The 15,295-nt window shown below is 38.5% G+C and overlaps 1 protein-coding gene across 1 annotated transcript in view; it reads left to right on the top strand.

Moving 5' to 3' along the window:
* LOC132073703 (solute carrier organic anion transporter family member 1A2-like) overlaps positions 1-14,657 on the top strand; it is a 31,321-nt gene extending 16,664 nt beyond the window's left edge. Inside the window, exons 4-17 of the mRNA XM_059472915.1 lie at positions 544-642; positions 1,751-1,892; positions 3,253-3,385; positions 4,299-4,405; positions 5,084-5,230; positions 5,533-5,631; positions 6,080-6,313; positions 8,160-8,324; positions 9,192-9,387; positions 10,206-10,371; positions 11,021-11,205; positions 11,772-11,836; positions 12,948-13,065; positions 13,927-14,657. Of these exons, the coding sequence (XP_059328898.1) occupies positions 544-642; positions 1,751-1,892; positions 3,253-3,385; positions 4,299-4,405; positions 5,084-5,230; positions 5,533-5,631; positions 6,080-6,313; positions 8,160-8,324; positions 9,192-9,387; positions 10,206-10,371; positions 11,021-11,205; positions 11,772-11,836; positions 12,948-13,065; positions 13,927-14,086 (2,016 nt within the window). The 3' untranslated portion in view covers positions 14,087-14,657. The remainder of the gene's footprint in view (positions 1-543; positions 643-1,750; positions 1,893-3,252; positions 3,386-4,298; positions 4,406-5,083; positions 5,231-5,532; positions 5,632-6,079; positions 6,314-8,159; positions 8,325-9,191; positions 9,388-10,205; positions 10,372-11,020; positions 11,206-11,771; positions 11,837-12,947; positions 13,066-13,926) is intronic.
* Positions 14,658-15,295: the final 638 nt, after the last annotated feature.

The following is a 15,295-nucleotide window of genomic DNA, read 5'->3' as shown; positions in this document are numbered from 1 at the left end:
CTAGAATAAAATTTTGATTCATTGTGCAAACCCTCAGATGTGTTGGGGCTTTTACAGGTCAGTATATCCAATCCCTGGAATATATTGCTCCTTCTTGGAACACACTTTTGGAATATATGTAAAATTTCAACAGAGCAGGCAGCTTAGCATTGTGAGACACTTTAATCATCAAGTTGAAATGGAGATAAGCAAAAGTAGGCAGATGAATAAAGAGGAATATTTTTGACAATCTTAGGAGGGGAAGAAGAATGGAGTCTGTTTTGTGTCCATTTAGATCTCAAGCTGGTCTGGTGGTTTTGGTTTGATTTTGTTTTCCTCTATTTCAATGCCAAGAGATAATGTCTCTACTCTAACCAAGTTATTTAATTTAGAATAAAATCCATGATCTGGTAGGCTTTATTGCAATCCAGTTTGCAATTATTGAAGGAAAATGCTGAAATGTCAAATCTCTTAAAAGGAATATCATATTTTTGTAAGCATGGGACAAAAACTTTTGTTCTTTTCTCTCATCTTTTTCCAACACTGTAATGGGATGGCCAGCAGACTCAGAAACAGACACCAGTGTCAATTAAAAAAGGCAACATGAAGGAGCCTGAGAAGCCACGTGCAGAGGACAAATTCTGCTGCATTTCCAAGCTGAAGGTACAGCCATATTTTAGTGATTTTGCAAGAACACACAACTGTAATTACTGCATTTATAGAATTTTGGTAGAAGTTACAGCCTAGATTATATGAATGGATCAGCTGTTGTCTTTTACCCTTAATGCCCTTACAAAAGTTTGTAAACAGCTGTGCTGATTTTTTCTCTCCCTGAACTTTCCGCTCTGTGAGATGTTGGAGGTACTGATTGATTGCTGCTTTGAAACTTCACCACTGACTTTGTGTAATCCCCCCAGGCTAACACATTTACCCTTCCTTCTTAAAGCTGTGAAATGAGTTTTACTGACTGGGATGTGGCAGTAAAAACTGCCTGTTGATCTTGAATGGTAATTCAATGTCAAAAAATGCTAGAAAATCTTATAAAATAACTTTTTAAAAATAGTAATTAAAAATCCAAATGTGTTTCTTTTGCTTTTTAGCTTTTGCAGTAGATTTATTTAAAAATAATATTGATTTCATTTCAAAAATGCTGTTTATAAAGAAGCCTGAAGTTAAAAGGGTTTGAATACTGCTGCTCTCATTTTAACTTTTTAGCTGTCAGTTTCTGCTAATTGTCTTGTAAAAAGGACATGTTATTGACTCCTTTTGGTTGAAATTACTTGTTGTGGCCTCATGACCTCTGCTGAGATGGGAGAGCAGATCCTGGATGGAGTAATTCCTCCAAAGGAAAGGATCTCAGCTCTGCAAGCAATTTGTCATTTGGGTGAACAGGGGGTGGGAAGGTCCTGCAGGTGGCAACCTTGCAGCAGGCACTGCTGCCTTGGCTGGCTAAATGGGACCTGGGGCTGCTGAAGGCAGTCTTGGTCAATTAGAGAAGAAGAAGAACAAAGTTTGTTTGGGTTTTTTTGGTAGGGTTTTTTTTTGTTTGTTTGTTTTTTGTTTTTTTTTTGGTGTGTTTTGGTTTGGGGTTTTTTGTTGTTTGTTTTTTTGGCAAAGCCATAACTCTAGAAAGGAATAGGTGATGGGATTTACACACACATCAGCGGAAGAGAACTGCTCACTTTTTTAACTGGAAGCACACCTTTACTGGGGGAAATAACCAAGGAATATGCATAAATGTATAATTTTTTACGCATTCTTCCCTTCCTAGGTATTTCTGCTGGCACTGTCACTTGCCTTCCTTGGGAAAACCATGTCTGGTGCTTACATGAACAGCATGTACACACAGATAGAGAAACAATTTAATATCCCGGCTTCTTTAGTGGGCATCATTAATGGCAGCTTTGAAATTGGTAATCTCTCATTTTGATATTTCTGATTCTTTGAAAATGTAATCTGCGGTCTGAGCATGTCTTAGTGACTCTCATCTGCTCTCATTTACTCTGTTTGCAATAGTGGCCAACTCTGTCATTCTTTTGAGCTGATTTGTAACCATTTCATGTCTTGGAAATTAATAGGACCTCTTGAATGGGCAAATTTAGGTTTAAAAACTGGTCCAGATAATTTCTGCACTATCATAAAATATGACAGAGCAACTAACAAAACAGAACTAGTTTATGAGATGTTTTCTTCAGATATATTCAATACACAAAAAAACCAACTATGTAAACTTTGTTTGAATTTAAGCTCATATTTAGAATTTTGTAGTTCCTTTAATTAAACTTGGTTGGAGTGGACTGTGAATCCTTATTTAAACTCAATAATATTTTAAGATTTTGTACCTGTACAACTGTCCTTGCAAAGAAAATTTCCAGTTCTACTTTTAGTGCTCCTTACCTTGCCTGTCAGTAGATTTTATTGTCCAGTGATAAACTTATATGTTTATCTTTAAGTGTCATTCGAGCCACTGATTCAGCACAGCCTGTTTAGAAATGATACATAAAAAAGCCATTATTTTCTTTCAGAGCATGACGCTCATCACTCAGAGACATGGTTTTGTTCTTCTGACAAAAAGATCATAAAATTAGTAGGTGTAAAATTATTAAATTGCTATTTTTATAGGGCCTGACTCATAACATGAAGCTTGATTCTTTTCTTAGTTGCATAGCAATAAGTGGAGAAAATCAACTGCTTCTAAGTGAAAGTGGAGGTGAGGAAAATGAAGATTTTTAGTACATTTTTGTTATTAAATGGTACTAGGTATAAAAACCTGTGACTTTTTTATTATTAAGCTATTAATAAAATTAATATTAAATTATTATTCCTTTTTTTTGGTATGATGGTTATCTTGTGTTTATTATTTTCAGTACAAAAACACTATGATATACGCTTCTGTATTTTCCTACACATTACCAAATAAAGTATCCTTGGGGAATATTCCTAATAATATTCCTATATTATTCTGCAGTCCTGGGTCTGTTCTCTATGCCAAGTAGTGGGAAATTTCTCCTCTATAAAGGCGCACTTAAAAGTCTCTCTCACTGTGATCTCTTTTCCACCCTGCCTTTTATTCTCTTGTTCTTTTCATGTGATGTAACTTTTCCAAAAAAAGATCATATATAGCAGGGAATTACTGCACCATGTAGGCAGTTCCCTGTCTAGTGACACTTTTTAAAGACAAAAAAAGAAACAGGAGCTCACAAGACATGCTCAGGTTTGTAACTATTATGGGGTGCCTTGCTTTGCAGATGGTGACCCAGGTTCTCTTTGCAGGTAACTTGCTGCTGATAGCATTTGTGAGTTACTTTGGAGCAAAGCTTCACAGACCCAGAATAATTGCTTTGGGCTGCACAGTTCTATCCTTTGGATGTCTTTTGATATCACTTCCTCATTTTCTGTTTGGGAGGTGAGTGTTGTGCTTAGCTCACAGCAGCTTCTGTGACCCTTGCTGGCATTAACCCTTTCATCCTCTCACTGAGGGTGCTGCTTATGGGGAGAGACATTGCTGAGCATGGATTCAGTCTGATCACTGCAGATTCTTTGGGTTTGCTCCTGAGATGGCTCCAAAAGTCAATCATCACCTCCTGAGGAGAGTTACCCCTCTGCTGGGCACCTGCCTTTGCCTTTGCCTTCATCCTTTTGCTCCCCTTTGCACGGGCTCTCCCAACTAACAGCTGTGATGCTGTCACTTTTAGCTCTTATATGCTTGGATGGACAATAGAAATTGTGATTTTTAAAGATCTCTTGATCTGGAACCTGGATGAGAGATCATACCTGGTCACTGTGTTGGCAGGAATGAAATTGAGTATTATCAATCATCACAAACTGGCACAACGAAATGACAGTGTTATGTAAATCTTTTTTAGCCTGAACAATGCAGAATGAAAATTGGAACTCTGTTTTCTCTGCACTGCTAGGAATTTATTCAGAGAAAGAGACCTCCCAGAGGATAAGGAATAGGTGTTTCTCAAGCTATTTTCACTGCCAAATTGATTTCTTACATCCACAGTGCAGAGATGTTGTCTACCTGTTCTGACTAAAAGAATAGCTAGAAGCAAATTTAGTACTGACCATAATGATCCTTCAACTCCTTTGAAATTATTTTTTGCTTGGCTTAAAAAAAAAGAATAATATAAGCTTGTGTAGGCTTTAATCAGCAAGGTGTTTTTTGATCCTTCAATCCTGTTGTGACGAGCATGGAATGACTCTGGCTACCTACTCTTATAGGTAACTCCATGACTCCAGCATGGACAAATGAGAATGTTTCTCATGAATATCTTCTCGACCTGCACATGCTTTCTTTCCTTTGTTTCCAACAGGTATCACATTGAAAGCAGCATTTCACAACGGGAAAATGTTTCAGTGATGCCTCTGTGCCTTGTTAATCACAACTTGTCCTCTTTGCCTACAGAGGAACCATCAACAGGTAGGACTTTTCCTATGTCTGTTGATGTTTTTTTCTATGTCTCTAGTGTCTAAATAAATGGATTTTTGTTTTTATTAGCAATCACTTGTTTATTAAATAATGGTGATTGTTGATTAAATTATTTTCATCTAAATGACGTACAGGCACATAGATCCCATAGACCCTCATGCCTGTGAATCTACTTGGGTAAGGTGATTGTTTATTGGTTTATGGACAAGCAAGGCTGTGATATTCATGTATCTGAGTCCATTTCCTGTGTGAAGTGAAAACTGGACTGAATGTGACCCCATCTGAATGTGGATTGCTTCACCTGTGTTTGGTGGCAGCAATTTAACATTAAAACAGGAGATCTGGATTTCATCTTTGGTCAGACACCCAGAAAGGCAGCAGCTGCTGCCAGCAAAGTTGTTTTTTATTGGTTAATGAATTTGCACTGAGAAATCTGAGCATGACAAAGGGGGAGAGAGCAGTGAAATCCTGAAGCAGATTATGGGATGAAGAAATCCCACTTCAAGGAGAGAAAGGAAGTAAATAGTATTGTGACTAGTTATTAATATTTTCTTTTATAAGACAGGCTTACCCACCAAAGCTTAAGCTATTGGTCAATTCTTTGTCTCCAGATTTTCATTAATAGTTGGGACTAAAACATTAATTCTTATTTTTTTGTTTTATCCACAGAATGTGAACAAGAGCCTGGGTCCCTGCTGTGGATTTTTGTGATGGTTGGAAACATCGTGAGAGGGATGGGGGAAACTCCCATCATGCCTTTGGGAATTTCCTATTTGGAGGATTTTGCCAAAGCAGAGAATTCACCTTTCTACTTGGGTAAATCCACCCTGTTGCGGTAATTGCCCTTCTCCGAACACACAGGCAAACAAAAGCAAAAGAAAGGATTATTGTGATGCCCTTCAGCCCAATAAAGAAATGCAGAAAACATTAATTATTGCTTTTTCAAAACAACAATATTTTAGGATTGTAATTTAACCAGAGAGAAACTTGTTGGAATGAGGCCATTTTTAGGTGCAAATACTTTTTCAGTAGAGCTGTCCTAACCATATGGAGCAATTCCAAGAAGGTAATTGTGACTGGGTTCTAATTTAGAATGTTTTCTCTTTTTCCCACTCTAGCATGTCTACATACAGCAACTGTCATTGGCCCCTTCCTTGGTTTGTTGTTGGCTTCATTCTGTGCAGAGCTGTTTGTTGACATTGGATCAGTAGGTGCAGGTAATGGGTGAACATATAAAACCTTATTTTTAAGTCTGTAGTTGGTGTATTTTTCAGAGCTAAAAGATGTTTCCTTGCTAATATGAGTTAATCCCACCAGGAGTTAATAACACCATGAGTTTGTTGGCGTTTTTTTAGAATAGAAGATTGGTTTATAATTTTCAGTTCATAGGTACACAAATCAATCTGCTTGTAAATTATCTGTTGAAAAAATTGTGTCATCTGGCTTAACAGAGGAAAGGACTAGAATTAACTTAATACAAGCCACTGAAATTTGCCAGAAAATTAGCAACATTAGAAAAGAAAACTGGAGAATATGCTCTTTCATAAGCCTCATGTTAAGAATCATTAAAATGCTTTTATGTCAGAGGTGACTGGGAAAGCCCAAAATGACAGCAAAGAATGTTTCTGAAGTGATCAAGAAGTCTGTTTTTGTGTTTTATTCCAGATGAGATAACTATAGCAGCCACAGATGCCCGCTGGGTTGGGGCCTGGTGGCTGGGCATTTTGATCTGTGCGCTGCTCAATCTGCTGGTGGCAATTCCATTCTGGTTCTTGCCCAAGTCCCTGGTGAAGGAAGGTGAAACCAATGAACCTGAGGAGACAAGTGAAAAAACTGCAACACCATTGCAAGAAAATGATAAGAATGAAGCCAAGCAGACCATGTATGAAATTGCTAAAGGCAAGTTGTGTTGCATTTTATTCCTTTCTAGCTTTAGTCCTAAGGTGTGAACTCTGTGTACTTTGTAATTAAAGGTGGGTCCAAGATGTGCAGTGCCTGCTCTGTTTTGATGTCTCTGCAGTTCAAGGGATTTGTACAGGAATTTAGAATGGCTCCTTGCAGAGGAAAAAAGCTGATTTCATAGATATGGGATCTGGATCCTTCCTTTTCCCCTCTTGCAATTCAGGTGTACGTAGATCTCTGCTTCCCAGGAAAGGGCTGAAGCTCTGAAATATAAGTAGAAATATTACAGCTCAGTGAGCTGGGCATGAGGTGCAGATATTAGTTGTTTGTGCCCCACATTCACTGGGCAGAAAAGCAGAAACCCAACATAAATCTTGTGCATTTCTTGAGTACAGCTGAAAGCCCTAAAAGGGAATTGACAGAAAATTAACCCTCATAAACATTTAATTATTGCTGAACAAAGATGTATTCCACTCACATTTATTCACCTGGCAGCTTTCACATCTCTGGTCTTTCAAATCTATGTAAGAACATAGAGTAGGAGCTCCTACAAGAGTAGGAGCATATTTTTTTCCCTTCCTTATTTAAAGGAAAAATCCTTCCTACATTTCCTGGTTGGAAATGCAAGTGAATAAACTATGTCAAAGGCTATGATCTTCAGAGCAGCCTGTCCTGCTCAGGGCCCTCTGACAGGACCTCAGAAATTTTCAGCGAGTAAATTCCAAGTGGCAGCTCCCTCTCTGTGCTTTTCCAGCTGGGTCCTGCAGATTCACCACACCCAGAGTGAGTCCTTAGGTCCTGGCTGATATTGCAGCTTCATCTTGATAACCAGAGCATCTCTTTCTGCTGCCACCTAGCCTTAAATGAATTAATGAATAAAATACTGCTCTCCCAGCTCAGCTGTGGCTCCTTAGTGCTCCAGGGTTATAGGAATGTTTTTATAGTAAAAAAATAACCTAAAATAAAACTAATTTAACAACAATAAAATTTCCTTAAGAAGCTATGATTAAAAATGTCACTGCATCTGTAAATAATGCAGCTTATTTCTAGTGTTTCTAAGATTTAACTAATTTTTGAAAGATTTGCATACAGAGCTACTTCTAATAAGGTCCTTGTTTAGCTCTGGAAGATATACACCCATCCTAAGCGGTGCCCACTTTCAGTGAGGCCCAGTCATTGTTTTGTAGATGCCTAAATTTATCTGCAGAGTTTCTTGACAATAGCTCAGCACATTGATTAAGAGAGAACATTAGACAAAGGGGAATTGTGGGGCTTTTTTTATGGTTCAAATCCTGACAATGGGCATTATTCAGAGGAAAGACCTGTGTGAATCAGTTTCTCAGATGCTTACTTGGCTGAAAACTGGCTGATGCAGATTATGAGAGGATGGTGTGAATAAGTGTGCTCACAGCTCTCTTCAGACCTCTTCTGCCCCAGCAGCAAACCCCAAAATCAGAATTCAGCCCTCTGGGGCAGCTTGTCACAGCTCTGGAGCGCATTTCACCCCTCTGGATGCCAGCTGCAGGACAGGGCTTTTGCTGAGTGCTCTGGGGGCATGAGATGAGAGAAAAGGGAGGGAAGATGGGGCAGTAGCTGCTGCCACTGTGATTTATTTATTATTTTTTTATAAGGAAGAGCTGCACTGGTGTGCATGTGTGTGTGTGAGGGTATCTCTGGGTAGAGGACACCCTGGACTAAGCAAGGGATCTTTGGCCTGTGGTGTCTGGCAAAGCACAAGGTTTATCCTGGTCCAGCTCAGGACCATTTCTGTTCCCCCCTTTCCCTCACAGCCACATTGTTTTCATAAAGCATCACACTAACTCAAGGCATTATTTCCTTGCAGATTTCATCCCCTTCCTCAAGGCTCTGTTCCACAACCCTGTGTATATGTTATTTATATGCATAACTGTGCTACAGTTCAGTGCCTTTGATGGCATGATATCCTTCATGCCCAAGTATCTGGAACAGCAGTTTGGGAAATCTGCATCAGATGCCATCTTTTTGATTGGTATGTTTGCATTTTGTTATGTTCTATCAATTAGTGATGTCTCTATTCAAATTATCTATATTTTCACATATATACTTATGTTCATGTGTATTTATATATACATACTAAGGTTAAATGCTTCTACAGGTGAGGGATATCACATTACAAAACATTTCTAAATGCCAATGCATTTTCTGCTAAACATCTAATTTTTTGTGCACAATTTTATAATCTAATTCCCATCTTTTGAATTGGGTCCAAAAATTCAGCTGATATGAAACTAAGCCATGTGATGCTTGTGTAAAACCATTTCCAATGAGTCTTTCAGTCAGAATTTGCTTCTTTTAAGCATCAATCATCAAAGAATGATGTGAGAGCACATTCAGTAATCTCATCTCAAAACTGAAAGCCTGTTCCTCCTTTCTGTCATGCTTAGAGTGCATTAAGATGTGCACTTAATTAAGATGTGCACAGATCTTTTTGTTGAGTTTCCCAGTCAGAGGCTGGATTGAAACAATATAATTTTTTTCTTATTATTATTTTTTGTTTGTTTGTTTTGTTTTTGTTGTGGTTGTTTTTGAGTGGGACCTAGAGTGCAACTCTAGATTGCCGTTTTCCAATGAATAATTTTAGCCCTACCCTGTAGATCCCTCCCCAAGCAGTTCTCACCTGCTGTTGACTTTGGCAGAGGTTTTGGCTGTGAAAGGAAATTAGCAGAGACCATTTCTGATTGTAGTTAAATTATTCAGCCCCAGGCACCCTTTGAGTCTTTGCCAAACACAACCTTCCCTCACAGCAGCTATATAGCTCCCTCTCTAGCTGCCCTGTAGTAGAGTAGCTTTGATGGTCTCCTTTATTTTAACATGGAAGTTTCACTTGTTTAACTAGGTGTTTACAACTTGCCAGTTCTATGCGTTGGGTATTTTTCTGGAGGCTTGTTCATGAAGAAATTCAAGATAAATATCTATCAGGCTGCGAGCATAGCATTTTGGGTATCTTTACTGGAATACCTTCTCTACTTTGCTGCCTATTGGACTGTCTGTGATACCTCACCAGTTGCTGGTCTAACAGTTTCCTATCAAGGGTATGTTTTTTGGGACTCAGGAGGACTTCAGTCTTAAAACAACAGGATGATTTTTCTTGTCAAGAATCAGCCAGAAGCTCCATTGCAATTCCCTGTTCTAAATTCTCAAGGCTTTCTGCTTGCATTAGACATTAGGTCTTTCATGCCTTTTTCAAACAACAAAAGTGTATTAAAAAAGATATCCATGCAGTTGCATGTCCATATTAATTCTTTTACTAAGACAGATATTAAAGTCTGTAACTGCAGGTGAAAATAAAAACTGTTGGTGAAATCAGGCATACATGAGTGCAATTTCAGAATAAGAGAGGAACAAATCCCCTTCTTGTTCTTACACTGGTTTACTCAAATTTGATTACTATCAAGTTATCAGAGGGTATTTTATCTGCAGTTTCTTGATTTGAAATCCACCATTGATCATTGGCAATCTTAGAATGGTTTGGGTTGGAAGGGATCTTAAAGAGTCTCTATCTCCAAACTCCCTGCCCCATGGCAGGGACACTTCCACTAGGCCAGGTTGTGCTTTGTGTCTGTAAAATGGACATGGAGGTGCCAATACAACCCTTATGGACTATTAAAAATATACAGGCCATAGATAAGAAAAAAGCTGTGGAGTATTCATACCTTATTTACAATATTAATGTAATACAATACAATTTAGTGTCCTATAGAGAGATAAAAAGGCATGACTTCAGGGCAGGAGCATGTAGGGTTGGGTCCTGATTCAACACTTGAGCTAGAATAGAATCTTAAGAATTGCATGGGGTTACTGTGGGTATCTCATTACTGAAATATTTATTCATCTTCCGAATGTGTTTCAGAATAGAACAAGTTTCATATGCAGAAAATACTCTCCTGGCTGGCTGCAACATGGATTGTGATTGCCCACTTAAAATCTGGGACCCAGTTTGTGGGAGCAATGGGATCACTTATGTGTCACCTTGTCTTGCTGGATGTAAATCCTCAAGAGGAACTGGAAGGAGTTTGGTAAAGCATACATTTTATTGTACTGTAACTGTGAAATCAAGTAGGTGGCAAATATTTATACCAATATAGGATGGGGAATCATATACATAATTAATGTACATATAATATATATTAATATATTTTTACCTTATATATTCATGTACATTGAATATATAAGGTAAAAAATTTGAACAAATTCATTGAGTAGCACCAGAAATTTCAAACTGCATAGGAAAATCGGTTTAAGTTTGAATTAAAAAATATAATGAAGGGCAATTCTTCTCTCTTAAGAACTAAAGGAATATTAAATGCTTAACAAGGAGTGAGAAATTATTCTGAAGGTGCTGCCAACTGGAAATCTGAGTGCCCAAGAACATTTTAACCAAAATGAAATTCTATAGCATGAACTATTAAAGAGATTATTATAATCTCTTTTACCCTGTAGATTTAAAGGTAAAATGCCAGGTAACCAGGCATTATGGCACTTTTATCCCCAAATACAGGGATGGCTGGACCTGTGGCTGGCCAACTGGGAGGGAGGCTCAGTGCAGTGCTGCTCATGAGTAACAGGTTTGAGAGCAGGAGACAGTGAGATGGGTGCCAACAGTGTGGCTTGGCCATCAGAGTGTGAGTTTGGACAATCTGTGCGATTAAAATACTCTTTTGATAGGTATTTGAAAACTGCACCTGTGTTGCAGCCTCAGGGTTTTCATCTCAAAACATCTCTGCAACTCTGGGCCACTGTGATGGACATGAAAGCTGTGACAAGATGCTCCATTATTTTTTAATCCTGACATTAGTCTGCAGCTTCATTTTTTCCTTAGCAGCCATGCCTGGATACATGGTCTTAATGAGGTACAGTAAAATTTCCTTGTCTTATGAAATCTACCAGACTTTTTATTCTGAGGTTTTAATTCTCCAGGGAATTAAAAGGTGTTTAGTTTCCATGTGGAAGGAGGAAGAGCAGAGAAATCTGATGGCATTTCTGTGCTGTTAAGGTTCAGTGTCATGTCACCTTTGTAATCTGATGCAGCTTCTGGCTGTCAGCTTTATCCTGAATGAATGCAGGAGCCCTGAGTCAGGGCAGTGGGATATTGAGTGGTGTGTGATACCTGGGAGTTTATCAATCATTTTAATCAAATGATAATTTATGATGTTAAGGCACAACTGCGCTGCACTTTGTGTTGGCCCTGATACCATACCCTGATAGAAGCTTTTCCTTTTGTGATTTGGCAGTCCTAGATAAGGAACTTTTCAGCAAACATCACCTAATGAGCATTACGAGATCATTATTAGAATGGTTTGGGCCTAATGTGATGAAGAATTTGATTAAAAAAAAGGTTAAACATCTCTTATTAATGTCACCTCTATGAATAATTGTACAATGCAATTATCATCACAGTCATTACATTATCATACAGGTCTCTAAAGCCTGAAGAGAAGTCATTTGGAGTGGGTATCCATGGGCTGGCTTCAAGAGTGTTTGGTAAGAAAATATCTCACACACTTCAGAAGAGCAGCTAGGGCTGACCTAGAGCTAGAGAAGGATCCCATCAGGGCTGTGGGCATGGCACAGGAGTCATTGCTTCTGTGGAGTGCCTTTGATCAGGAACCATTTAGGAATTCTTTTTCACAGCTCTCAGAGCATGGCAAAGTAGAACTGCTTGCAGTTTGCAATTTTTTTTAATGGATAATAGACTGGTATCTTGGTTTAACCCCAGTCAGGATCTAAGTACCTTGCATCCACTTATTCTCCTCCCACATGGAATAGGGAGGAGAGCTGGAAAAAAAGGTAGAGCATGCAGGTTAAATAAAGTATAGTTTAGCATGGAAAGAAAGTAAAATATAATAATAATAATAGGAAAAATAGAGAGAGGAATAAAACAAAAGAACAAAAAGTGATGCAGAATAAAATTGTTTGTGAGCTGTTGACCAATACCCATCCCACTCCCAAACAGTCCTCAATCAGTCCCTCCCTGCCGCTTCTCTCCACTCTGTGTACTCAACATGACACTGAAGGTTGTGGAATTTCTCTTTGGCCAGTTTGGGCCATGCTCCCCCCTGGTTTCCTGTGCAGCTCCTCACAAACAGAGCATGAGACACAGAGAACTCCTTGATGTCAGCCCTCCTTAGCAGCAGCTAAAACATTACTGTGTTATCAACATTATTCTGATATTAAATCCAAACCACAGCACTGTACCAGCTGCTAAGAAGAAAATCAACTGTATTAACTGTATATTGCAGAAAGCAGGACACAGGACTACATCTGCTGCTCACTGGAAAGCCATTTGGCATTCCTTCACTCTTATTTTTTATGTTTATTGAAGGCAGCATTGACTCTCACTGATGAGAGAGAACCTTGAGTTCTGAATAGGAAACACTGTCCATGCTGCTGCATGTGGATGTTGTTTAACAGGCAGCAGGGAAGAAAATCTTTGGCTGAGGGTAGGAAAAATAGGGAGCAGAAGATAAATAGAGAATGAGGTTCATGCTGCAAGAGGACAGGACAGATGGAGTGGGTGACAAACAGCATAGGCTCTCTGGTGGATCTGATAACCAGAAGGAAATCACAGAAATTTTGCTCATGTTCTTTTCAGCTGGAATTCCATCTCCCATTTATTTTGGAGCTTTGATAGACACCACTTGCTTGAAGTGGGGTACCATGACTTGTGGTGGAGAAGGAGCGTGTAGGATGTATGATGTTGTCACATACAGGTATGTTTTCTGCTTCATTTAAATTTCTCCTTCTTACTCTATTATTGCATGAGTAGAGATGTAATTTTATGCACTTTTTCTCCCTAGCAGACAAACTGCTCCTGTGTTAGAGATACAATACAACTTTACTTGACATTGGCTTTATTTGCAAAGTGCAACCTTTGACACAGACATTGGAAAAACCTTTGAACAGAAATGTTCTGGTGCCATAATAGTCACTAATAACCTCTCATGAGAACAAGCTCTGAAAACACTGAGTTATGATAAAAATACTGAAAAGCACTTAGCACATGTGGGAAAAAGGTTCAGTGGGTGACTGCAATATCTTTGAACAGGAAATGGTTGAAACAGTACTTGAATTTCAAAAAAAAAGAATTTTATTGAGAAGATACAGCTACTTAACTTGGAAATTGGCCCAGAATACTGCACTTCATGTTTTTGTAGTCCTTCAAGGACTGATGTGCAATTTTTAAAGAAAAATCTTGTCAAACTTGTGGCCTCATACTAATTCCTTGTAATACTGTGTTGAGGTTGGTTTGGAAGAATATTCTTATGAATACTTAGAAACTTTAACCAGGTAGTCTGAGCCCTTTCAGGACTCTCTTTTCCCTATGGATAAAGCCATAGGAGTACCAGGTGCCTAACTTGCTAAATCATTTGCCTGAAATTAGGAGAGGTAAAAGGCCATTTTACCTTTTCATATTCTCTATTCTCACATTCTCATCTTCTGTGAGACCCAAACGCATCAGGGCACAAGCTTTAGAGTGGCTTTGTAACCTTCACACAGCAATGTTTTTGCTGAATAGTTTTGTCCTTTTTTTACAAATGCATATCTTTAATGACATTCATTATTTATTTCAGGTGGCTCTATCTTGGCCTGCCAGCAGTGTTACGTGGCGTGTCCTACATCCCAAGCACACTTGTTCTGCTCATTTTAAAGAAGCAACTGAAATCTGAAAAGCCAGTCTTATTAAATGAACCAATAGAAATGCAGGATAAAGGACAAGAAGCAGTGAAATAGCATTTCACAGAAGGACATGTTGGGAAAAAAACATTGCAGTGTAAATATTGGGTATATCCTTGTGAAAAATTTTGTACTTTCAGTAAGGAACACTTGGACAGAGATTAATAGAATTACACATAGTTGTATCCTACTTACATTATAAAAGTATCAATTTATAAACACAAGGCATGGGAAAAATATGTTTGGTGCAAAAGAGCAAGGGCTAGAAATAAGAAAACTTATGAAATGCCAGGATTGAGTTGTCTGAGCAAAGGGCCCTGGAGCAGGAACATATGTGTTCAGTGCTGTTTCACTGAAAATAGAGAGAATTTTGCATTTAACTCCAAGTGATGCCAGATTTCATCTAGGAATTCTCACATGGTTTCTGTCAGAGTGTCACTGACTGTAGACAGCATTTGTGGCTTCTTTGGGCCCCAGTTTTCCACAAACTTATTTAATGATATTATCAGTCCTTTCAGGCAGGGATTATTTGTTATTCTGCATAGTATAGGTGGTCAATATATTGGTTTATGATATGGTCTGGGTGTTGTGGTAATAACAATAAATTTTTAAAAATACATTTTAAAAATGCTGTGTTATGGTGATGTTTTAAGATTTGAATTGAGCATTGACAAGGAAAGGTAATTAGGAATCATTACTTCAGTTACCTGTTGCCCTGGCATGTCTGAAATATCTAGAGAAATAAAACCCTAAATATGTCAGGTAACAAAAGTGAAAGAAAACCCTGCTGATCTGAGTTATACAAGGTGTCTCTGTAGTTTGATGCATCCATGTTTAACATCTAATTTGGCAGTGCCTCATGTTTGGCCCCAGTGCAGAGCACCCTTAGGTCTGTCTGCCAGTGCCCATGCAATAACTTCTTGAGGCTTTTTGTTACAGGTCTTGGTTATTTTATTTTATTTATTTAATTACAGGTTCTGGTTATCCTACTGCATATGGCATGCAAGGAGTTTGTGGAACTACCACAGACCTGCAAATCTTTCCTACAAATTTCCTACAGGTGCTCCAGTACCTGCAAGTATTTCCTACTAGTTTATTCTATATAGCACACACCTGCTCCCATTTAAACCACCTGGGACCTTCTGCAGCCACCAAGAAGTGGGAAGGATATTTTGCCAAAAGAGTTTATTAATTCAGTTACAATCTGATTACTTTAAGGTGTCTTATTGACATCTATATGTGTGTGCTTGGAATTGCTTCCTGTCC

This window comes from Ammospiza nelsoni, chromosome 5 (genome assembly GCF_027579445.1).
Source record: "Ammospiza nelsoni isolate bAmmNel1 chromosome 5, bAmmNel1.pri, whole genome shotgun sequence".
Classification (NCBI taxonomy): Eukaryota; Metazoa; Chordata; class Aves; order Passeriformes; family Passerellidae; genus Ammospiza; species Ammospiza nelsoni.
This window is presented reverse-complemented; position numbering and strand designations above follow the sequence as displayed.